Genomic DNA, 22,666 nt, shown 5'->3' with positions numbered 1-22,666 from the left:
TGTGATTTGTTGGGCGAGGAGAGGTGACAGGACCGCCCGCCCTGGGCTGGGCCTGCTGCAGGCACAGGGTGGGCGCAGGGCGTGTCTCGGGACCTGCTGGGGTTTTTCCAACCACACCGACAGCTTGGAAAACCAGCACTTCCTTTCTGTGGGGCCGTCTCAGCTCAGCTGCCACTGCTGGGAGCCGCCACTCTCTGAAGCTCGGGGACAGGGAGAGGACGGTGTCATGCTGGGGAAGAAGCAGGGGCGGCCTTCCCTTGGAGGCTATGTGACAGGAGCCGCGTGGAGGAAGTGGTTTCCATCACAGAAGGCCGAAACTCTGCCTTCCACAGAGACAGAGACAGTGTGGGAAGCCACGTGGCACTTCCCTTGTTTTCCAGTCAGAGCTCTGCTCTGTCGCCCAGGCTGGAGTGTGCTGGCACCATGGCGGTTCACTGCAGCCTTGATCCCCTGGGTTCAAGCGATCCTCCCACCTTAGCCTCCCAAAGCAATGGAATGACAGGCAAGAGCCGCCGCCCTGGCCTCGCTCTCCTTCCTTTCGGTGAGAGCCGCCATCGCCTGGGGGCTCACTGCAGGTCTTCATCCCTGACCCAAAGGGAGCGGCTGGCCCTCGGGAGAGCCCTGTGCCCTCAGCCTCGGCACCCCGTGATGCGGGTCGGCTCAGGGATGCCCTCTCCATGCCAGGCTGAAGCGAAACCCAGCACCCAACGCCGAACGGAAGAAAGAAGCACGATGGTGCGCTTTGCTTTTTCTCTCCCTGTTTTGTTTTGTAACCTAAGGAAGCAGAGGCTCTGAGACCACACACAGCAGCGTCGCCCGTCCCCGGAGGCACCTCGGCCGGGACGGGCAGGAGAGGAGACCCCCGTTCCTGTGTGCGCAGTTGCCCCGCCACAGTGCTCTCCACAGGGGTGAGGCAGGAGGGTGGGTGGAGGCGCCAGCCTGTCCTCAGCTGGAAGGGCGGGGCGTGGACAGGGACGGTGGGCAGGTCACCAGCGGGACGCGGGGAGCCCAGCCGCTGTCACACGGCGGTGCGCGTGGGTGTGCCGGGCTGGTTCAGTCGCAGGGTTTTACACAACCACCCGGCAAAATCCACTTCTTCCACCTCGGACCGCTTGATGAAGGTGTGGTTCTGCAGGGAAAGGGGAGCCGTGAGTATCCGGGCCTGGAGTCACAGTAGACCGGGGAGGGCCAGGGTCTGCCCAGCCCTGGCAGATGGTGCAGGACGGAAAGCAAAAAACAGAGGAGACCCTCCCTCCTTCTCAGGAAGATGCACTCAGGGCAGGAGAGGGAGAGCCACCCAGGAAGGGGCAGTGGCGTCCGCCAGGCCTTCGAGGGGTCTCAGGATGCTGTGCTCCACCCGGGGCGGGGACACCACCAGCCCGGCAGCCTGGGCTCCCAGGGGAGGGTCTACGCTCGCGCAGCCGGGTCCTCTGGCCGCTGTGGACACTGGGGCTGGATCGTTCTCTGGGGTGGGGCCATCCTGGGTACTGCAGGGTACTGAGCAGCATCCCTGGTCTCCACCCACTCCATACCAGGGGCTTCCCCAAGTCATGACACCACAATGTCCTCAGCCATTGCCAGGGTCCCCCGGAGCAGGACAGTCTAGGCAAGAACAGGCTGTTCCACAGAACTCCCTGCAAAGCACTGTACAGGCACCGTCCCACCCGCCAGCACATGAGGCTCCAGAGCCCCGGGAGTGGCTCCTGTGGCTTGAGAACAAAAGCCTCAATTGTATTTCAGTTCAACAAATTAAATTAATTACTTTTAGTTTTTTCTATTTTTTATTTTTCTGAGACAGAGTTTTGTTCTTATTGCCCAGGCTGGAGTGCAGTGGTGTGATCTTAGCTCACTGCAACCTCCGCCTCCTGGGTTCAAGAGATTCTCCTGCCTCAGCCTTCCCTGTAGCTGGGATTACAGGGATGTGCCACCACACCTGGCTAATTTTTGTATTTTTAGTAGAGACAGGGTTTTACCATGTTGGCCAGGTTGGTCTCGAACTCCTGACCTCAAATGATCCACCCTGCCTCAGCCTCCCAAAGTGCTGGGATTACAGGCATGAGCCACCGCAACCAGCCTTAATTTTTATTTTTTGAGACAGTCTTGCTCTGTCTCACAGGCTGGAGCACAGTGGCACAATCTCAGCTCACTGTAATCTCTGTCTCCCAGGTTCAAGTAATTCTCCTGCCTCAGCCTCCCAAGTAGCTGGGATTACAGGCGCGTGCTGCCACGCCCAGCTAATTTTTGTGTTTTTAGTAGAGACCAGGTTTCTCCATGTTGCCCAGGCTGGTCTCGAAATCTTGGCCTCAAGTGATCCACTCGCCTCGGCCTCCCAAAGTGCTGGGATTACAGGCGTGAGCCACCGTGCCCGGCCCCATTTCACACATTTAAACAGCCATGTGTGGTTAGTGGTTCCTGCACAACATGACAAGCCTCCTGGTTAGAAGGGCTGGGGGAGGAGGGCGGGTGCCCTTAGGGAAGAGGCGGGGCTGGGCCACCCCACGGCGGGTGAGCAGAGGCCTTTGGGGTTCCCAGGAGGGTGGCGTCCAGGACCTTGCCCCCGAATGCTGCCTCTTCTGCAGCTGGAGGCAGGCAAGGGTGTCTTCCTAAAAGTCGGTGCAGGGTACGGGTGAAAAACCAACCAACTTGATAGGACACACCTCGGCTAGGTCCACAGGTTACCAGGCTACCCCACAGGGGAACATTTTTAAGAAGCTGGTTCAAAAAAGGCTATTTCAGCCAGGCTCATGCCTATCACAGCACTCTGGGAGACCAAGGTGGGTGGATCACAAGTTCAAGACCAGCCTGGCCAACATGGTGAAACCCCATCTCTGCTAAAAACACAAAGATTAGCTGGGCGTGGTGGCACGAGCCTGTAATCCCAGCTAGTCGAGAGGCCGAGGCAGGAGAACTGCTTGAACCTGGGAGACGGAGGTTGCAGTGAGCTGAGATTGCGCCACTGCACTCCAGCCTGGGCGACAGAGCAAGACTCTGTCTCAGGCAGAAAAAAAAAAAGTTATTTCAACATTAGTACTCCTCTCTATTTATTTATTTATTTTGGAGAGGCACAGTCTCACCATGTTGCCCAGGCTGCCCTTGAACTCCTGGCCTCAGCCATCCCCCCATGGCACTAGGATTCCAAGCGCCCGCCACTGTGCCCAGCCTGCCTCATTAAAAAAGAAAAAATGTCACATATGCCAGGTGCAGTGGCTCACACCTGTAATCCCAGCCCTCTGGGAGGCTGAGGTGGCAGAATCATTTGAGCCCAGGAGTTTGAGACCGGCCTGGACAGTTAGCAAAACCCTCTCTCTCTAAAAAACTAGCTGGGCAGGTCGGGTGCGGTGGCTCACGCCTGTAATCCCAGCACTTTGGGAGGCTGCGGCAGGTGGATCACCTGAGGTAAGGAGTGTGAAGTCAGCCTGGCCAACATGGTGAAACCCTGTCTCTACTAAAAACACAAAAATTAGCTGGGCGTGGTGCGCGGTGCCTGTAATCCCAGCTACTCGGGAGGCTGAGGCAGGAGAATCGCTTGAGCCTGGGAGGCTGAGACTGCAGTGAGCCGAGATTGCTTCATTGCACTCCAGTCTGGGAGACACAGTGAGACTCTGTCCAACCCTCGAGAAACATACAAAGCTGAGAACCACATTCTGGTATCATAAGGTGCACGGGTTGGGCGCCTGTAGCTGGCATCTCTTCTTTTCTTACAGGCACAGAAAGTAGCGGACTGTCTAGGAGGGCGGGTCTCCAATCCACCCATCAGCTGTGGAGGGGTTCGAAGGCTGCTGACAGTGGCCGTGGTGCGGGACGGCACCCAGGGTGCAGGCTGGGCTGAGGGGCAGGAGGATGACGCCCAGGGCCCTCCTCTGAGGGTGCAGTCCCCGCCGGGAAGGCGAGTTTTGGTGAACAGCTAGGCTTCCGAGGGTATCAGAGGATGGGAGTTTAAGGAGACACCGAAGCACCCACAGCCTCGGGGGACCTGCCTGCCACAGTGTGCACAACAGGGACGGTCACCCTCTTGTTTGCCGAGAAAGGAGCTCGGGGAGCTGAGAGCTGCCTCCAGCCTCTCATGAGGGCAAATGAGCCGGGGGTCCCGTCCTGTGGGTGCGGGACCAGCACCAGGCAGGAGCGGCGGAGCTCAGAGCCCACAGCTGTTCCCACGCACACACCCTATGCTCCCCGCAGCCACTCCAGGATGGCTTCTCTCGTGGACGAGGGAGACCCACAGAGGGTCCTCGGTGTGGCCTGGCACACCTGGACTGCCCACATCCTGGTCGCAGGTGCTGGCTCCCGGGGCAAAGCCAAGCCCAGCAGCCTTATTTCCTGGGGCCCGGGTGGCAGCCTGCACCCTCCCGGCCCCAGAACCCGCTGGCATCACTCACCGTGAGCATCTTCAGGTCTGCCCGCTCTGCTGGGTTCTTGATGAGGCTGGGGGTTCCAAGACGCAGGACCGGGAGGCAGTAGGGGAGACAAGATAGGGCAGTTAGTTGGTAGCCCCAGGGCACCTGTGTTTTGGGCCGTGGCCGGGGGAGGCCTGGATCTGTGGCACAGACCTGCCTGCTCTGCCGCCTGGCAGCGGACGAGGGCTCCACCTCTGCCCTTTGGTGCCAGGGGCAGGACACCCCTGGGGGGAGGGTGAGAGGGCGGGAAACCCCGCCTGGTGGGTCAGAAGCCTGGACGCAACCCCAGCTAACTTTCTAATAAAAACCTTCTTCAGACACAGAGCAGCCCCGTGTGTGGGTAGATGCCGTCCACGGCCTGCCGGAGGACACGTCAAGGGCCCAGGACAACTTTAGCACCAGGAGTGCGGTGCCATTTCACAGCGCCCCCAGCTCAGACACACGGACTGGCCCTATGGGCAAGCGGGTGTCCCCAGCTCCTCCCCCGTGGTCTGTGGCCCGTGCCTGAGGCCCACGCCACAGATGCTGCTGGGTGCTTGGGGGCAGGAGAATGGAGAGGGGTTGGCAATCCTCCTAGAACCTGCAGGCGGGCCTCGGGGAGCCCATGGCCAGCACATCAGGGGTCCGGGGACCAGGCAGAGGCTTCTCCGGCTGCAGACGGTGAGGCAGGGACACCGTCATGTCCACAGGGCCTGCAATCCTGCTTTACCCCCAGGCTCGGGGAGAGGATGGCATGGCAGCCAAGAGTTGCAGCGCCACAGCCCTGGGAAAGGGAATCTGGGTTCCTGTTGGGCTCAGAGTCCTGCGTGACCCTGCACTGGGATTCTGGACGGGCAGGCTGGGCCAGGGGCCCCACCCAGGACCTGGAAGGAGTGGCACATCTGGGTCCTGGCCAGGGGTGCGGGCGGCCCGGCTCCACCTACCATTTATTGACAAACTCCTGGAAGTCGGGGGTGAACACACCGTTGGGCAGCTTAGGAGGCGGCTGCGGAGGAGAACAGAGGGTGGGGTCAGCCCTGGGCGTCCTCAGGGACCCTTGGCTGTAGCCCTCCCAACCCCTGCCTGTCCTGTCCGGTCACCCACCCTGCAGGCCTGGCCGACACCACATGCCAACTAAGCTGCACCCTGTGAGAGCTGGCCTTCTCCCGGAAGTTCTCGTTTGAGAGTCATGGCTGGTTGGAGGGAAGGAGAGAGGGGTGCACCCCCCTTTTATAAACAGGACAACCCCTCGAGTATCATCACTTGCTTCCTTCCCCAGTGACGCTGGCTGAAGGATGAGCTTTGGGACTGGGCCCCACAGAGGAACAGCTGGGTCCAAAGTTCTTTGGTTTTGAGACAGAGTCTCGCTCTGTGCCCAGGCCGGAGCATAATGGAGTGATCTTGGCTCACTGCAGCCTCCACCTCCAGGGTTCCAGCGATTCTCTGGTCTCAGCCTCCCGAGTAGCTGGGATTACAGGTGCCCGCCACAGCACCTGGCTAATTTTTGTACTTTTAGTAGAGACAGTATTTTTTACCAGGTTGGCCAGGCTGGTCTCGAACTCCTGACCTCAGGTGATCCACCCGCTGTGGCCTCCTAAAGTGCTAGAATTATACACCTGAGCCACCGTGCCCAACCAAACGGGGTCCAAAGTTTTAAGCCCAAGCACTGGGGAGCCTGGTCCAGCACACACATCCCTGGAGCGGGAGCGGCCGTGGAAGTGGTGCCAGCAGTGCAGGGTCAGGCCTCTCCTGCGCAGGGGTGGGAAGAGGCAGGGGAGCAGTGGGGGGGTGTGTGCACCAGGCCTGGGTGTGGCTGCCAGGTGCAGGGAGAGCTGGGTCACCAGGGCCACCCCACCTGGCCCTGTCATCATCTCGCCACCCAACCCCAGGCCTAGCCCAGTCTGCAGGCAGCTTAGATGCCTGTTTCTCTGCCCCAGCTCCAAAGGGCCGCCAAAGACACAGAAGCCCACAGAAGGCTCAGGGAGGTGGCCCGGCCTGGTCACGTGGCCAGCAGGAACTTGGGGTGCAGTCCGGTGCCTCCCTGACAGCTGCAGGCCTGGGAGGAGGCCACGCCCCTCCTTGTGCCTTGGTTTACTCATCTGGGCGGTGGAAACCCTCACACTGTGGCTCACGGGGTGGTTACGGGGACTGACGGAACAGGAGCCACTCCAGGACCTATAGGTCCTTCTAGGCTCTCTGGCCTCCTTCCAAGAGGCAAGGGCCACGCCTGTCCCTTTCTCCGTGGAAGTGGGGTGATTTATGAGTCTACACCCATGGGCTCCTGGACGCTCTAATGCAGAGACACTGGACCACCGGCTCCTTGGCCTGAGCCCGGGGCTGCTGGGACGCACCTCCCGCTAGACTCAGGGTGAAAGGATGCAGCGGGAATTCTGGGTTCGTCTTCATAAAAAAACAAGGCCCTTGGGAAGGAGCTGGGCTTGTGCAGCACAGTGGAAGACGGGAGATGCGATGCACGTGGAATTGGTTCAAGAATCACTTGAACCTGGGAGGCGGAGGTTGCAGTGAGCCGAGATCAAGCCACTGCACTACAAAGCTAGACTTTGTCTCAAAAAAAAAAAATAGCTGGGTGTGGTGGTGTGCACCTGTAATCTCAGCTACTCGGGAGGCTGAGGCACGAGAATCACGTGAGCTTGGAAAGTGGAGGTTTCAGTGAGCCGAGATGGCATCACTGTACTCCAGCCTGGGTGATTTTTTTTTTTTTTTTTTGAGGCGGAGTCTTGCTCTGTCGCCCAGGCTGGAGTGCAGTGGCGCAATCTCTGCTCACTGCAAGCTCCACTTCCTGTGTTCATGCCATTCTCCTGCCTCAGCCTCCCAAGTAGCTGGAACTACAGGTGCCTGCCACCGTGCCCAGCTAATTTTTTGTATTTTTAGTAGAGACGGGGTTTCACTGTGTTAGCGAGGATGGTCTTGATCTCCTGACCTCATAATCTGCCCGCCTCGGCCTCCCAAAGTGCTGGGATTACAGGCGTGAGCCACCGCGCCCGGCCCAGCCTGGGTGACTCTTGCTCTACTCAAGAGAGAGATTTTGCTTCAAAAAAAAAAAAGAAAAAAGAAAAGAAAAGCCAAAAGGCGTCGAGCACAAACCTCATTCACAATATAGTCCAGCAGTTCGAAGATGGCCATGGCGGGCCGGCTGTCCATCCCGTGACCTGCACAGGGAGAGAGATGGAGGTGAGAGGGGCCGGTGGCCACCTCACTACTTCTAGGGGTTGGGCTCCCAGGGGGCTGATCACCACCGGGCACCCTCCTCCCCACGCCCGCCTAAATCGGAGGTGGGTGTGCAGAGGCACAGGACAAAGCTCTTCTGCCTGACGCTTTGTTCCATTCCCCAGGATGCCTGAGCCTCTAGTGAATTAAAAAAACGGCAAAAGGAACATGAACATTTTTTGAGAAGTCACACATTTGGCTCGGTGAGGCTTGCCGGACGTGCCAAAGTCACCGCTCTCCTCTCTGGCGGGCAGGGGGAGGGACGGTGCTGACCGCAGGCAAGGACAGCAGTGTGACCTTGCATGGAGCTGCTGGCGGTGACGGTGGCAGGCCCCGAGTGCCATTCAGGATGGGAGACCGGCTAGGGGTGGCTGACCCATCTGAGAACCAGCTGGCCAGGCCTGGGCTTGGCCGCTGGACTTTCGCCTTCTGCCTGTCCCAAAATGGGCAGGCGGGCTGGGGCCCTGGGCTGGGGGCAGGGCTGGGGACGGTGTACCACCTGGGAGGGGCTGAGGCCAGGCCTGAGGATAAGGACTTGGGGGACTCTCCCTGGGACGAGATCAAGACATCCCAGCAGTCTGGCTGGAGGGGAGGACTTAGGCTTGCCAGTGCTGTGAAAATCACCACCTCACAGCCCCAGCCCGTCCAGGGTAGAAGGACCACAAAACGTGACCTGCTCGTGTCATAAAATACCACTCAGCCTTTCAAAAGGAGCCAGGCTCTGACACGCACCACGGCGTGGGGGACCCTCGAGGACACCGCTCCGGGAGAGAAGCCACACACAAAACACAGAAGGCCACACAGTGTGCGATCCCCTTTCTGTGAAATGCCCAGGACGGGCCAGTTCACAGAGGCAGGAAGGGGACGGAGAGTGACAGCTGATGGGGACGGGGTTTGCTCTTGGGAAGCTGAGAAGGTTCTGGAATTAGAGGTGATGGGGCGCAGCACTGTGACAGAAAACCACTGAAATGAGTGAGTTGTGGGGTTGCGCTTCAGTTCGGAAACGTGGTTTTAAAACCAACCAGAGTCCGCTACACGGTCCTTTGGCGTCTAACTCCACTAACTCTCCCTGATGTCTGACTTCAAAAAAAATCACAGGACCCTCCCGTGACTCTGCACCAAGCAGGGTTGGCCCCCGGTTCTCCCTCAGGCGGTGGAAGTGTCCGCTCAGGCGTCTCTGGCTGGCGTCTGGGAGCTCCCGCTCCCGAGGTGCCCGCCCTAAGCATCGGATTGTCCTCTGCGAGCCCAGCTGTCCCTGGGGCCTGAGCCCTCCCGCCCCCACTGGGCTGCATCCCCTTCTGTGTGTGTTGGGGCCGGAGCCAGCAGGCCACTGAGGGCCATGCCAAGTCAGATCTCCACTTCGGGGCTCCCTAGAAGGCTTGGCCTGCACACAGGAGCGTGTCACCTGCAGAATCCAGGCTCTGCAGTGGCCAGTTTCTTCCACTTTTCTGTATGTCTGGAGGCGTTCAGGATAAAATGTTGGAAAATCTAACTGCCCAGGGGCTTGGCGGCAAAGCTGCGCTCCCAGATCCCGCCAGCTGGCAGCAACAGGTGCAACTGCCTGGACAGAACAGGTTTGGGGCGCTCACTGCTTCCAGCTCTGTCCCGGGAAACCCCAGGACCATCTGAGGACTGCTGACCACAGTCGGCACCATCCAGGGGGACAGGTGGTACGACAGGGGCAGAGGAGAGGCAGCTGCTGGCCCAGGCACAGCAGGCCCCGCACAGGGTACTGCGCGTCCAGACCGGAAGTTGCAGACGCAGGCCGTACCGCTGATGGGGCGCCCAGGGGGTCTCGGCCGAGGCGAGATGCTGTGAGGCTCTCCTTCTTCCCCGTCGACCACTGGCCTGCCAAAGATGGCCTCCAGCTCCTTGGCGTCGGGCGGGGGGATGGGGTACCTTCCGATGGCCAGCTCCACCAGGGACAGGCCCATGCTCCAGATGTCCGACTGCACCGAGTAATGTGTGCCCTGCAACCGCTCCGGCTGCAGCAGAGGCAGGAAGGAAAGAGCCCAGAGGGGCGAAGATGGCAGCTGGAAGCCGGGAGGCTTGCCCCATTACAGCTCCAGTCACCCTCTCCATGGCTAATGACCACAGCAATGGACGGAGAGCTGTTAAGCAATTCTACCTCCCGGCTCAGCAACCCAGGGCCGCCCTGCAGCACTTGCTGAAGAGGCTCCAGCCCGACGCCTGGAGCTGGTGTGGACCGCAACTCTTGAAGAGCCCACAACGCTCAGCGCTTTTGGGAATGGACGATCGGCCCCAGGAAGCAGGGGCCTCCTTCTCCACGGCTAACATCCAGAGCCTGCTCCAAGGCTCAATTTGGCAGGCTGCTGAATCTCCAGTCATTTCCTAAAAGACCCCAGAGTCCAATTTCTTGGTCCAGAAATGAAGTAAGGGCCGGGTGTGGTGGCCCATGCCTGTAATCCCAGCACTTTGGGAGGTTGAGGTGGGAGCCCAGGAGTTAAGACTAGGCTAGCCCATATGGCGAGACCCCGCCTCTACTAAAAGCATTTTTTTAAAAATCAGCCAAGGCTGCCGGGCACAGTGGCTCATGCCTGTAATCCCAGCACTTTGGGAGGCTGAGGCGGGCAGATCGTGAGGTCAGGAGATCGAGACCATCCTGGCTAACACGGTGAAACTCCATCTCTAGTAAAAATACAAAAAATTAGCCAGGCATGGTGGCGGGTGCCTGTAGTCCCTGAATCTCCTACTCAGGAGGCTGAGGCAGGAGAATGGCGTGAACTCGGGAGGCGGAGCTTGTAGTAAGCTGAGATGGCGCCACTGCACTCCAACCTGGGTGACAGAGCGAGACTCCGTCTCAAAAAAAAAAAAAAAATTACCCAGGTGTGGTGACAAGATGCCTGTAGTCTCAGTTGCTTGGGAGGCTGAGGCAGGAGAATTGCTCAAACCCAGGAGGCGGAGGTTGCAATGAGCCAAGATTGTGCCGTTGCACTCCAGCCTGGGTGACAGAGCAAGACTCTGTCTCAAAAAAAAGAAGAAAAAGAAAAAGAAAAAGAAAGAAAGAAAGAAACCTGGTCGGCATTACTAGAGACAAAAACCTCCGTGAGAATTCCAACAGGAAGGGGAGATCTGGCTGGGCAATGGGGCTCAGGCACACTTGCTGGCAGAATCCCAGCACTTTGGGAGGCTGAGGCAAGAGGGTCACTTGAGCCCAGGAGTTCATGACCAGCCTGGGCAATACAGCGAGACCCCGTGTCTACAAAAGACTAATAAATTAACAAATAAAAAATAGCAAGGGGAATCCAAAAAGCAGGCTCCCAGGAGGCACTGGCTTTAGGCAAGCCTTGTGGCAAGTGGGCAGAGCTGATGGAGGGGAGGGTGCAGCTGGGGTGGGAATGTCCCGGGGGCACTCACAGCCATGTAGGCGCGTGTGCCCATGAAGTAGCTGGGAAAGCCTTGTGGGAGGTGGGGAGAGAGCTGCACAGGAGAACTGGCGGGGAGAGCGGAGGGGAAGAGATGGAGGGGAGAGCTGCGTGGGAGAACTGGGGGCGAGAGCTGAGGGGGAGAGCAGGTGGGGAGAGCTGGGGGGACTCACAGCCATGTAGGAGCGTGTGCCCACGAAGGAGTTGGCCATGGAGTCGATGAGCTGGCCGCTCACCCCGAAGTCACACAGCTTGATCTCCCCTCTGGAGTTCACAAGGATGTTGGAGGGCTTCACATCTGGGGGCGGCAGGCAGCGAGTGAGGGGCGCCCAACAGTTGCCTGCCAGCCCACAGGGCTCTGGGGAGGGCGGGTTGGGCCTTACCTCGGTGCATGATCTGGTGCTTCTCTCGGAGATACGCCAAGCCGCGGAGAACCTGCAGGGGATCGCAGAGAGGGTCACGGGACAAGGCCGCCAGGACTTAGCTCCTGACCGAGGCCAGGGGTTGGACCTGAGCAGCCAGAGCTGGAGCGAGGGACCTGCGGCAGGAATGCTGTTTCAGGCTGTGAAGAGCTCGCTGGGGTGGAGCAAGCGAGGGCAGAGACAAGACGATGCTGATGGTCCTGTGCTGTGTGCAAGTAAACCCCGGTTCCCACACGGCTGCAGTGCGGCCGATGCCATTACTGCCTCTGAATCAGGCCACACGGCTGAGCCCCAGGGAAGCTGAGACGGTGGCCCACGGCCCGGGAGTAGGCCGGGCTGCTGAGTTTGCCCACACCAGCCTGAAGGGCAGCATCTGTAACGCATCTGGGGTCCTAGGGACTGTGCTAAGGGCCCTCAGACGGGACGGGCTAAGGGTGCCCGGGAAGGACGCTGCTTCCCCCAGGCCCACCCTGGAAGGAGCATCCCGAGAAGTGAAGGAAGCAGCACAGGCAGTGCTGACGGCAGCTTTCTACTCTGAAGCGCATGTCTGGCAGCACGCAGCCTGTGTCTTAATCCCAACTCCGGTATGGGCAGGCGGGACTCGGCCCCTGCTATGGGCAAACTGCAAGCTCCTAGGAGCAACACGCACGGTCTGCTGAGGCCACACGGCTCTGCGGAGCAGCTGCGCTGAAGACCGGGCAGCAGAGACACCCTTGGCCCCGGTGGCATTTCTAACAGCAAGGGGGAGTGTGTCTGGAGGTCCTGGCGTCCCACATCCCACCCCAGGGTTTCTCCTTCAACAAGCTCCTGGCCCCTGCAACGTGCCAGCGGCCAACATCCCCCTGCCATGAGGGTCAGAGAGGACCAGCATGGCAAACAGAGGATACTAAGAGTGAAGAGGAAACCTAACGTCTTCACTCGGCAGATGGTGACCTCGGGCCCCAAAAGGGACATCACTTGTTCAAGCTCCACAGGGGGTGGGCACAGCCTTGGCCACTCTCTTTCTGCAGGGGCCACCCTAACCCCCACCGCACTGTGAGTGGCTCCTGGAACCCTGGCCATGTGGAGGAGGCCTGTGCAGGGTCTGCGGCGGGACTCACCGCAATGCTGACTTTCCCCAGGATCTCCTCGGGGATCCTCTTGGCCTCCTTCAGCACCTGGTCCAGGGAGCCGCCATCCTAGAGGGCACATGACGAGTGAGTGCAGGCTCTGAGCAGGTGGCTGGGAAGCCACGGATGTGTCCCCCGACTCCTGGCGAGGGGGTGGTCTGCCTCCTGACTGATGGGAAGCGGGGGCCGGAGCCCAACTCCACCCACTGGTCAAGGAGGCCTTCTGATAGTTCTGCTTTGGGTCTGCACACCCGCCCACAAGGGGGCAGAGAAACAGGGCCCAGGGCGCCCCCGCCTCCCGTCCCTTCCTGGAATCAGTTGCGTGACTCGGCCCTCCTGAGGTCGCCACGGCAGAGGCTCTGCTCCAGGCCAGCCCAAGCGGTGGCCGGGGGCTCAGCCAGCTGTGGGGCCTGCACTCCCTGAAGCCTGCATGGTGGGCTTGTCTGTGCGCCATGGGAGGCGGCCAGGCTGGAGATCAGCTTCCTGGGCCTGGGTCCTCTTCCCAGCACACGAAGGGAAGGGGAGGGTGAGGGCGTGGAGGAGAACTGGGCGCTGCCCATGTGGGAGGAGACAGAGGGTTGCTGTGTGCCTGTCCAGACCCCCACAGGGGCTCCCTAACCAAGCCCTGCGCCTGTCCCTGCCGCTTAGGACAGAAAGGCCAGGTTGAGTAGGACCAGGTGCCAGGGGGTACATGGACTGCAGGACGGACCCCAGTGAGGCCAGCCCAGGTGACCGTGACCTTGGCCCCTCCCCATAGCCTCGGTCTCCTCGCCGTTGTGCTGGGCATCCTGTGGAGGCCTGGGAACCAGCCATCACGGCTAGGCTGGCCCCTGGGTGCGGCCCCACCTCCATGTCACGAATGGTGACACAGAAATTCCATGTCTTGCCCAAGGCCGCCTGGCAACAAGCCTGGGGACCAAAACCCCCAAACGCCAAAACCCCAGGCACTGGGGGCCACCCGAGATGCCTCTTCAGAGGTGGAGGCTCCGGACACACCTGCCAGGCCACCCCCAGGACAGCAGGGGGTGACCGGCCGAGTTCCCACTGCCACCGTCTGGCATGCTTCTCTTCTGCGCTCAGCAGAGAGGAAAGCGGAACTGAGGCTGGAGAGGCGAGCCGGGGAGCCTGGATTTCCCCACCATGCTGCTCCAGGACTCCTGCAAAAGCCCAGCCTTCCCCAGGACGGCTTTCATTCACATGGGTGGGAGGAGCCGGGGGAGAAATCCTGGGACTCAGGGGTGCCCGGATTGCCGCTTTCTGGCCACTTCTGCCCAGCTAGGCTCGGAGAGAAAGGCCGAGGGCAGTTCTAGAGAACCCGACACGCTTTGAGGCCTCTAGAGCACAGATGTGACTCCATCCACCAGCTCCAGGCTGAAGATGCAGACACACAGGGTGGGAGGGCAGGTGTGGCCAGGGTTCAGACAGCCCAGGAGGAGGGGCTGGGATGGGAGCTCCGGTGAGCCAGGGCCAGGTGGAAACTGCTTCTATTCTCAGTTTTTATCAATCTACCTTAAATTAATTCTTTAAAAAGAGGCTAGACATGGGCTGGGAGCAGTGGCTCACGCCTATAATGCCAGGACTTTGGGAGGCTGAGGCAGGCGGGTCACTTGAGGTCAGGAGTTCGAGACCAGCCTGGCCAATACGGTAAAACCCCACCTCCGCTAAAAATACAAAAAATTAGCTGGGTGTGGTTGTGGGCGCCTGTAATCTCAACTACTCCGGAGGCTGAGGCAGGAGGATCGCCTGAACCCGGGAGGATCGCCTGAACCCGGGAGGCGGAGGTTGCTGTTAGTCGAGATCACGCCACTTTTCTCCAGCCTGGGTGACAGAGCAAGTCTCCTCAATTTAAAAAAAAAGGCCAGACGTGGTGGCTCACACCTATACTCCTACCCCTTCGGGAGGCCGAGGAAAAGGCATGCTTGAGCTGAGGAGTTTGAGACCAGCCCGAGACACACACGAGACCCCCACATCTACAAAAGATACAGAAATTAGCTGGGCGTGGTGGCGCAAGCCTGTAGTCCCAGCTACTCGGAAGGCTGCAGTGGGAGGATCCCTTGAACCTGGGAGGTCAAGGTTGCAGTGAGCCGAGATCGCACCACTGCACTCCAGCCTGGGTGACAGAGGGAGACCCTACCTCAAAAAAACAAAAACCAGAAAGAGACCAACAACTTCAAAGAGGCAGGGTGGCGGAAAACAAACCAACACAAACCAACACAACCAACGCAACAACACAGCCAACGCAGCCAATGCAGCCAGCGCAGCCAACGCAGCCCTAAAACCCTCAAACCCCTGCTCCCCAGCACAGCTCCTTCAGTCTCCGTTTCTCAGAGGGTCACAATCAATGTTTGCTGCGTGAGGAAATTCAGAAAGCCTTTCCCAGGAGGTGAGGGCGGGCGGAGCGCTGGGCTGCAAGCCTCATGAGCTGGCGGAAGACGCCTCACAGGAGCTCTCTCTGCAGCCGTCTTTCTTCACTGTGACATCGGGGCCAGGTCACTCGGGTGGGGCCGGTGTGGGCACTGCAGGGTGCTGAGCAGCGTCCCTGGCCTCCACCCACTCCACGCCAGAAGCACCCCGCAGACGTGATAACCACACGCGTCCCCAGACAGCGCCAAGTGTCTCCTGGGAGGGAGAACTGCCCCTGGTTGAGAAGGGCTGGTCTCCAGCTATAAAGACCAACGTCTGGCAGGACGAGCAGTTTGTCTGAGTCACAGAGACAGGATGTGGCGCAGAGGGTACTGCAGCTGTGTACTGCGGGCTCCAAATCTCACTCTGTGCATGACCATACAGTTCTACCGTGTGTGCACACGTGTGTGTGTGTGCGTGCGTGTGTGTGTGCGCGCGTGTGTGTGTGCGTGCGTGTGTGTGTGTGCGTGTGTGTGTGTGTTTCAAATAGTCTTGTAACTGTACTTTTGTTACATAGGTAGTAGGCGAACACATTTTTCTTGTAAGAAATTCAAACGAAGATAACAAACCCGGATGCCCCATCACTTCCACCATTCTCCCCTCAAGTGTGACTCAGATTGTTCCAGATCCTTTCTCTTCTCTCTCTCTCTGGGAGACAGGGGTTGCCCAGACGGCAGCAGAGTGGTGGGATCTTGGCTCACTGCAGCCTCAACCTCCTGGCTTCAGGCAATCCTCCCACCTCAGCCTTCCAAGTAGCTGCGACTACAGGCGCGACATCAAGTCCTGCCAATTTTTTGTAGAAATTGAGGTTCCTCAACGTTGCCCAGGCTGCTCTCAAACTCCTGGGCTCAAGAGGTCCTCTCGCTTCAGCCTCCCAAAATGCTGGGATTACAGAAGTGAGCACCTGGTCCCCAGATCTGACTGTGTATTTGGAAATATAGTCTCAGGACTCACTCTGTTGCCCAGGCTATAGAGCAGTGGCTCAATCATAGCTTGCTGCAGCCTCGACCTACTGGGCTCACGTGATTCTCCCAAAGCGCTGGGAGGCCGAGGCAGGAGGGTCACTTGTGGACAGGAGTTCAAGACCAGCGTGGGCAACATAGAGAGATACCATTTCTACAAAAATAAGCAAATAAATTCGCTGTGCATGGTGGCTTGTGCCTGTGGTCCCAGCTACTCGGGAGGCTGAGGTGGGAGGATGGCACCAGTGTACTCTAGTCTGGGCAACTCAGCAAGACCCTGACTTGAAAAGACAATAAATAAATGAATGGGCCAATGCTATGTTTATTTTCTTTTTCTTTTATTTGAAACGGAGTCTTGCTCTGTCGCCAGGCTGGAGTGCAGTGGCATGATCTCGGCTCATTGCAAGCTCCACCTCCCAGGTTCGTGTGATTCTCCTGCCTCAGCCTCCTGAGCAGCTGGGACTACAGGCGTGCACCACCGTGCCCAGCTAATTTTGTATTTTTAGCATAGATGGGGGTTTCAACATGTTGGCCAGGATAGTCTCGAACTCTTGACCTCGTGATCCGCCTGCCTTGGCCTCCCAAAGTGCTGGGATTATAAACGTGAGCCACGGTGCCCAGCCCATGCGATGTTTATTTTCTACAACCACCCCTCCACTACATGAGTAGTGTTATATTTGGGGATACTCCCATTCAGTACACCCTTGTGGATTTCACTTTGCCACTGCAAAGTGGCCAAATATCATTCTTGAATCGCTCCCTTAGTGATGGACACGTCCAGTTTCCATTACTGCAGAACAACGTGGGCATTCTCCAGCAGATTTCACGAGACCCCGAGAAAGGCCAAGGGGCACCTCTATGAGGTCCCTAAGTCACTGGCTCTCCTCTCCCATCCCATGAGGTCCCAGTGTCCACTGGGTTCTTGCCCCGAGTTATCCAGCAATAGATTCAGGCCCAAGGGAAGCAGCCAGCCCCACTGTTGCTAAGCTCCAGTCACCAACAAGTGCTGGCCATTTTATATAAATACATGACTGCGCACGGTGGCTCACCCCTGTAATCCCAGAACTTTGGGAGGCTGAGGCGGGAGAATCATTTGAGCCCAGGAGTTCAAGATCAGCCTGGGCAACATAGTGAGATCCCATATCTACAAAAAACTTAAAAAACTACCTGAGCGTGCTGGTGCACCTGTAGTCCCAGCTCCTTGGAAGGCTGAGGCAGGAGGATCGCTTGAGCCCAAGAGGTGCAGGCTGCAGTGAGCTAGGATCATGCCACTGCACTCCAGCCTGGGTGACAGAGAGAGACCTTATACCCCCCTACTCCCCAAATAAAAGAAAATAAAGATGACACAGAAATATGGGGCAATTGCATAGAAATACAGGGAAATGGTCGCAGGACACGGATGCAACACCCCGTGCGTGCCAGGTGCCATCCTGGGGAGAGTTTACATAGTCCTCACCCCAGCAGGGACTACCACCTCCCTCGGCTTCACAGCAGAAGCAGCAAGAGTCCTGTCCTGAACTCGTGGTGAGAGTGAGCGGTGGGGCCGAGACCTCATCTGGACGCCCATCCTCAGCCCTGGTGCTAAGCTGCCTCTTTGCCTCACTGGGGTGGCCTGGAAGGGAATGAATCAGGTGCTGGGCAGGCCCTGCCGTGGAAACCTATGGGCACATGGGTGAATTCCGAGGGCACCGTTCAGCATGGAGAGGATTCACAGGGCCGGCAAGGGTGGCAGGGATGGCCCCCTTGGATGGCTTTACTTCCTAGGATGCTGCCCTGTCAGGGCTCACCTGATGCTTTAAAATCAACATGTTCCACACTGTTTTTTTTAGTTCTTTTTTTTTTTTTTTTGAGACGGAATCTCACTCTGTCGCCCAGGCTGGAGTGCAGTGGCGCCATCTTGGCTCACTGCAAGCTCCGCCTCCCGGGTTCACGCCATTCTCCTGCCTCAGCCTCCCGAGTAGCTGGGACTACAGGCACCCGCCACCTCGCCCGGCTAATTTTTTTTGTTTTTTTTTTTTTAAGTAGACACGGGGTTTCACTGTGTTAGCCAGGATGGTCTCGATCTCCTGACCTCGTGATCCACCTGCCTCAGCCTCCCAAAGTGCTGGGATGACAGGCGTGAGCCACCGCGCCTGGCCGACGTTTTTTTTTGAGACAGTCTTGCTCTGTCGCCCAGGCTGGAGTGCAGTGGCGCCATCAGCTCACAGCAAGCTCCGCCTCCAGCGTTCAACCGACTCTTGTCCTGAGTAGCTGGGATTACAGGCGTGCACACCACACCTGGCTAATTTCTGTACTTTCATAGAGACGGGGCTTCACTACGTTGCCCAGGCTACTCTTGGACTCCTGAGCTTAAGTGATTCACCCACCTCAGCCTCCTAAAGTGCTGGGATTATAGGCGTGGGCCACATTTTTTTTTTTTTTTTTGAGATGGAGCCTCACTCTGTTGTTGGAGTACAGTGGTGCGATCTCGGCTCACTGCAACCTCTGCCTCCCAGATTCAAGCGATTCTCCTGCCTCAGCCTCCTGAGTAGCTGGGATTACAGGCACTCGCCACCGTGCCTGGCTAATTTTTACATTTTTAGTAGAGACGGGGTTTCACCATGTTGGCCAGGCTGGTCTTGAACTCCTGACCTCAGGTGATCCTCCCACCTCGGCCTCCTAAAGTGCTGGGATTACAAGTGTGAGCCACCACCCCTGGCTAGACAAACTTGGAACTTTTAAAGAATGCACCCCATAAACACAGACAGCATGGCCTGTGTCTCCCTCTTGCAGCTTGGTGGTCTGTGTGGTGTCCCCTGGGGTGCCAGCACCCACTCGGGGAACCCCCATTTTAAATTCGCCAAGAACAGAGGTTGGGGGAGGGCTGCCATGCTCTCCCGTTTCCGCATGGGAAGCAGGGGTCTTGAGAGCTGGTCAGCCACATGAAGGGAGGATGGAACTCCTGAGTAGAGAGGGTGCCTGCTGGGTGCGAGGGGGAAGACGAGGAAGACGAGGAGGAATGGGGAGCACTACATGACAGAGGGGCCGCCTCAGACCACAAAGCACTTCCTCATCCTTTCCTCGCCCTTTGATGCCGTCGGCACCATGACTCTGCGAGCAGCGGGGCAGACGCCAGGTCTCCCTTGCTGGCGGGAAAGGGGTTCCAAAGCGGGTGCTGCCTTGCCCGAGTCACATGGCTATGTGGGGGCCTTGCTCAAATTCACTTCCTGCCTTCATTACAAAACTGTCAAAGGGGATCGCACGTTTGCAGGGTGTCACCCAAGCATTCTGGTTTTGCAAAGGATGCCGTGTGGCGGGCAGTCTGATACCTGATGAGCTCGGTGTAGCGGGGTCGGCAGCATTTCCTCCGGGGTTTTGAGCTCTGGCCACTTCTCCTTTTGTTTCACCCAATCTTACCCACTTCTGAGCTTCAAGGCCAGAGAGTCTTAACAAGGGGGCACGTCGGAGTCCATGGAGGGGGTGCCTGTGCCCCACCCTAGAGACTGTGATCCCACAGATCTGAGCTGGGGGAGGCACAGGCCTGCCTTGACAAGCTCAGACTGCCACACCTTCCAGAGAAGGCCATTTAAAAACGGTCATCAGCTTAGTTTTGTTTTGAGACAGCGTCTCGCTCTGCTGCCCAGGCTGGAGTGTAGCGGCGTGACCGAAGCTCACTGTAGCCTCAACCTCCCGGGCTCACGGAAGCTTCCTGCCTCAGCCTCTCATGTAGCCGGCGCTACTTTTATCCCCATTTTTAAATGTTGTTAAAAATCTTAAAACAGGCACGTGCCACCACACTCACCTAATATTTTCAATTATAGAGATGGTTTCTCACTATGTCGCCCAGGCTGGTCTCGAACTCCTGGGCTTAAAAGATCCTGATGACAGGCATGAGCCACCGTGCCCGGCCTGATAGTGATCAATTTTTAATCGCATCTGCCTTGGAACCCAGCAATTCCCTCACACAGCTTAACCTCACAGGTTTGCCTGCGAGTCAGTGCCTTGTTACTTGAGATGGGGCAGAGACTGGAAACAACCTACGTGACCCCCAAAATGGGAGTGTTTTCCCTCTCTGCTGTCGTAACGATACCCGGGATACAGCAAGAGAAAAAGCAAAGCCGGGAGGAAGGCATGAATGCTTAAAAAACAAAATCATTGGCCGGGCGCGGCGGCTCATGCCTGTCATCCCAGCACTTTGGGAGGTCGAGGCAGGAGGATCACTGGAGGTCAGGAGTTTGAGACCAGCCTGGCCAACACGGTGAAACCCTGTCTCTACTAAAAATACAAAAATTAGCCGGCGTGGTGGCGGGCACCTGTAATCCCAGCTGCTCGGGAGGCTGAGTCAGGAGAATGGCTTGAACCTGGGAGGTGGGGTTGCAGTGAGCTGAGATTGCGGCACTACTAGACTCCAGCCCGGGCGACAGAGTGAGACTGTCTCTCAAAAAACACAAAAAGAAAACAAAACAAAACCAAAGCATCTACATACACACCTGTATGGCATCCCCTGGAAGCCGGCGCACTGCTGCCTCCGAGGAAAGGGGCCGTGAGGGGGAGCCTTCCTTCTCCCCAACATGCTTTATTCCAGGGAGGCCCTGCCCCTGCCTCTGTCCCGGATGCACTCACCATGTGCTCCATGCAGATGCTGATCTCCCCGTCGCTGTAGAAGGCCCCGTAGAAGCCCACGATGTATGGCGAGTTGCACTCATGCAGGACCTGCAGCTCGCGGATGATCTGGTTCCGGATGGCCGGCTTGATCTCAAGGTGGATCAGCTGCCGGGGAGAGGGGGGAGACCGGCTTGGGGGCGCCCGAAAATGGGATGAGGGCATTTGGGGCCTCTGCTCTGCAGGCGTTCACAACAGTGGTCAAGACCAACTCAGCCCCCACTCTGCAATTCCACCCCTAGATGTCCGCCTAGGAGAAGTGGACACGTGCGTCCACACAGAAACGTGTCCACAAGTGCTCATAGCACCACGATTCACAGCAGGCAAGGGTGGAAAGAGCCCAGGCGCCCACCCAGGGCAGAGCAGGCCAACCCAGCGCAGCCCATCCCCCACCGAAACAGGACTCAGCCGTAAAAAGGAACCAGGCCTTGACCCCAGCCACGGCGTGGATGGACCCTGAGGGTGTCACACTTAGTGCGAGATGCCAGACACAAAAGGCCACACGGTATGTGATCCCATTTCTATGAACTGTCCAGAACAGGCTGATCCAGGGACAGGAAGGGGATGCATGGGTGCCGGGGGCTGGAGGAGGGGATGGGGGTGACTGCTGATGAGGACAGAGTTCTTTCTGGGGTGATGGAATACTGTAAAATTGACTGTGATGATAAGGACAATGTCATGAATATACTACAATCCACTGAGTCACACACTTTCAAAGGGGACACTGTAAGGTATGTGAATTACACCTCAATAAACCTGTTTTCAAAAAAGACCAACGAAGCAAATACTTAATTCCCACTCAGTTGTAGTGGGAACTGTGTGAAAGCGTTTTTCCCTGTCAAACCAGACTTTGACAAAGTGCTCACCTGTCCCAGGAAGGAGGCAGGGCAGTGGCTCCCCTCCAGCCCTCTCCCTGCTTGGGGTGGGTCTATCTCGAGCCCCTTCCCACCCTCAAGCTGGAGACAGCCCGTGGAGACGTTAGGCACACGGAGCCGCGGACGCCCCTGAGGATGCTCCCTCTCCTTCCACCCAAGTTCAAGACGGCAGGGGAAATCTTCATCAAATCGACCCTGGTGCCACTTTAAAAAGGCAAGAAGCCAAAGAGCCACTCAAGAGGTCAGAAAGGAGCCTGGCGTGGTGGCTCACACCTGAAATCCCAGCACTCTGGGAGGCTGAGGCGGGTGGACTGCTTGAGGTCAGGGGTTTGAGACCAGCCTAACATGGTGAAACCCCGTCTCTACTAAAAATACAAAAAAATTGGCCAGGCGCAGTGGCTCACGCCTGTAATCCCAGCATTCTGGGAGGCCAAGGCAGGCGAACCACCAGGTTAGGAGTTCGCGACCAGCCTGGCCAACATGGTGAATTCCCATCTCTACTAAAAATACAAAAAATTAGTCAGGCACCTGTAATCCCAGCTACTCAGGAGGCTGAGGCAGGAGAATCACTTGAACTCAGGAGACAGAGTGAGACTCCATCTCAAAAAAAAAAAAAAAAAAAAAAAAAAGGTGCAGAAAGGACATCAGATAAAACACCACGAGCAACCCCCAACCCCACGGACAAGCCCCAGGAGAGGCAGGACCCCCCACACGGCAAGGAGCAGCCTAAGGCTTTGGGCCAGCGCTCCGGAGAATCAGAGCATCCCGCTCCAGCTGCTGCAATAAGACAAGAAAAAGACATGGTTTCCACTCATCCGCCACGGAGGCAAAGCCAGGCCCAGGTGTGCAGTCAATGAAGAAACAGCCACTGACTGAGACGGAGACGGCTCCTTCCTGGAGGAGACCCGGGCTCAGGATGGGAACAGGAATGGGTAAGACCACCTCGACGTGGCAAAAATGCTGCCAAGGAGAAGCGATCCGGGTGCCCGGGGAGCAGAAACAAGGAGGTGACACTGGGGCTGGGCCTTGAGGAAGGACAGTCACCGTGAGGAGGAGATGGGGGAGGGTGTTCCAGGCAGAGGCACAAAGAGCTGCCTGTCAGCGGGCACGGAGGCATGAAGGAGCCCTCGCTGTGTTCGGGGCAGCAGGAGGCTGACTGTGGCCACAGCACAGGGCATGTGTGGGGTGTGCCCCCTGCTCCAGGCCTGTGACCTTGAAAAGCGTGGCAGGGACCAGGGGCACAGTGCCCAGCTCCCCCCACCCAGCC

At 58.0% G+C, this 22,666-nt stretch overlaps 1 protein-coding gene across 1 annotated transcript in view; it reads right to left on the bottom strand.

Moving 5' to 3' along the window:
- Positions 1–741: 741 nt before the first annotated feature.
- The window catches only part of MAP2K2 (mitogen-activated protein kinase kinase 2), a 32,932-nt gene continuing 11,007 nt past the window's right edge, over positions 742–22,666 (bottom strand). The window contains exons 3-11 of the mRNA XM_073017112.1: positions 20,486–20,632; positions 12,510–12,587; positions 11,371–11,422; positions 11,161–11,285; positions 9,373–9,586; positions 7,479–7,543; positions 5,318–5,379; positions 4,377–4,422; positions 742–1,129 (exon numbers count right to left, since the gene is read on the bottom strand). Coding sequence (XP_072873213.1) covers positions 1,019–1,129; positions 4,377–4,422; positions 5,318–5,379; positions 7,479–7,543; positions 9,373–9,586; positions 11,161–11,285; positions 11,371–11,422; positions 12,510–12,587; positions 20,486–20,632 — 900 coding nt within the window. The 3' untranslated portion in view covers positions 742–1,018. The remainder of the gene's footprint in view (positions 1,130–4,376; positions 4,423–5,317; positions 5,380–7,478; positions 7,544–9,372; positions 9,587–11,160; positions 11,286–11,370; positions 11,423–12,509; positions 12,588–20,485; positions 20,633–22,666) is intronic.

The sequence above is a fragment of the Chlorocebus sabaeus genome, chromosome 6 (genome assembly GCF_047675955.1).
Source record: "Chlorocebus sabaeus isolate Y175 chromosome 6, mChlSab1.0.hap1, whole genome shotgun sequence".
Taxonomy (NCBI): domain Eukaryota; kingdom Metazoa; phylum Chordata; class Mammalia; order Primates; family Cercopithecidae; genus Chlorocebus; species Chlorocebus sabaeus.
Note: the sequence above shows the minus strand (reverse complement) of the source record. Positions and strands in the feature narration are given on the sequence as shown.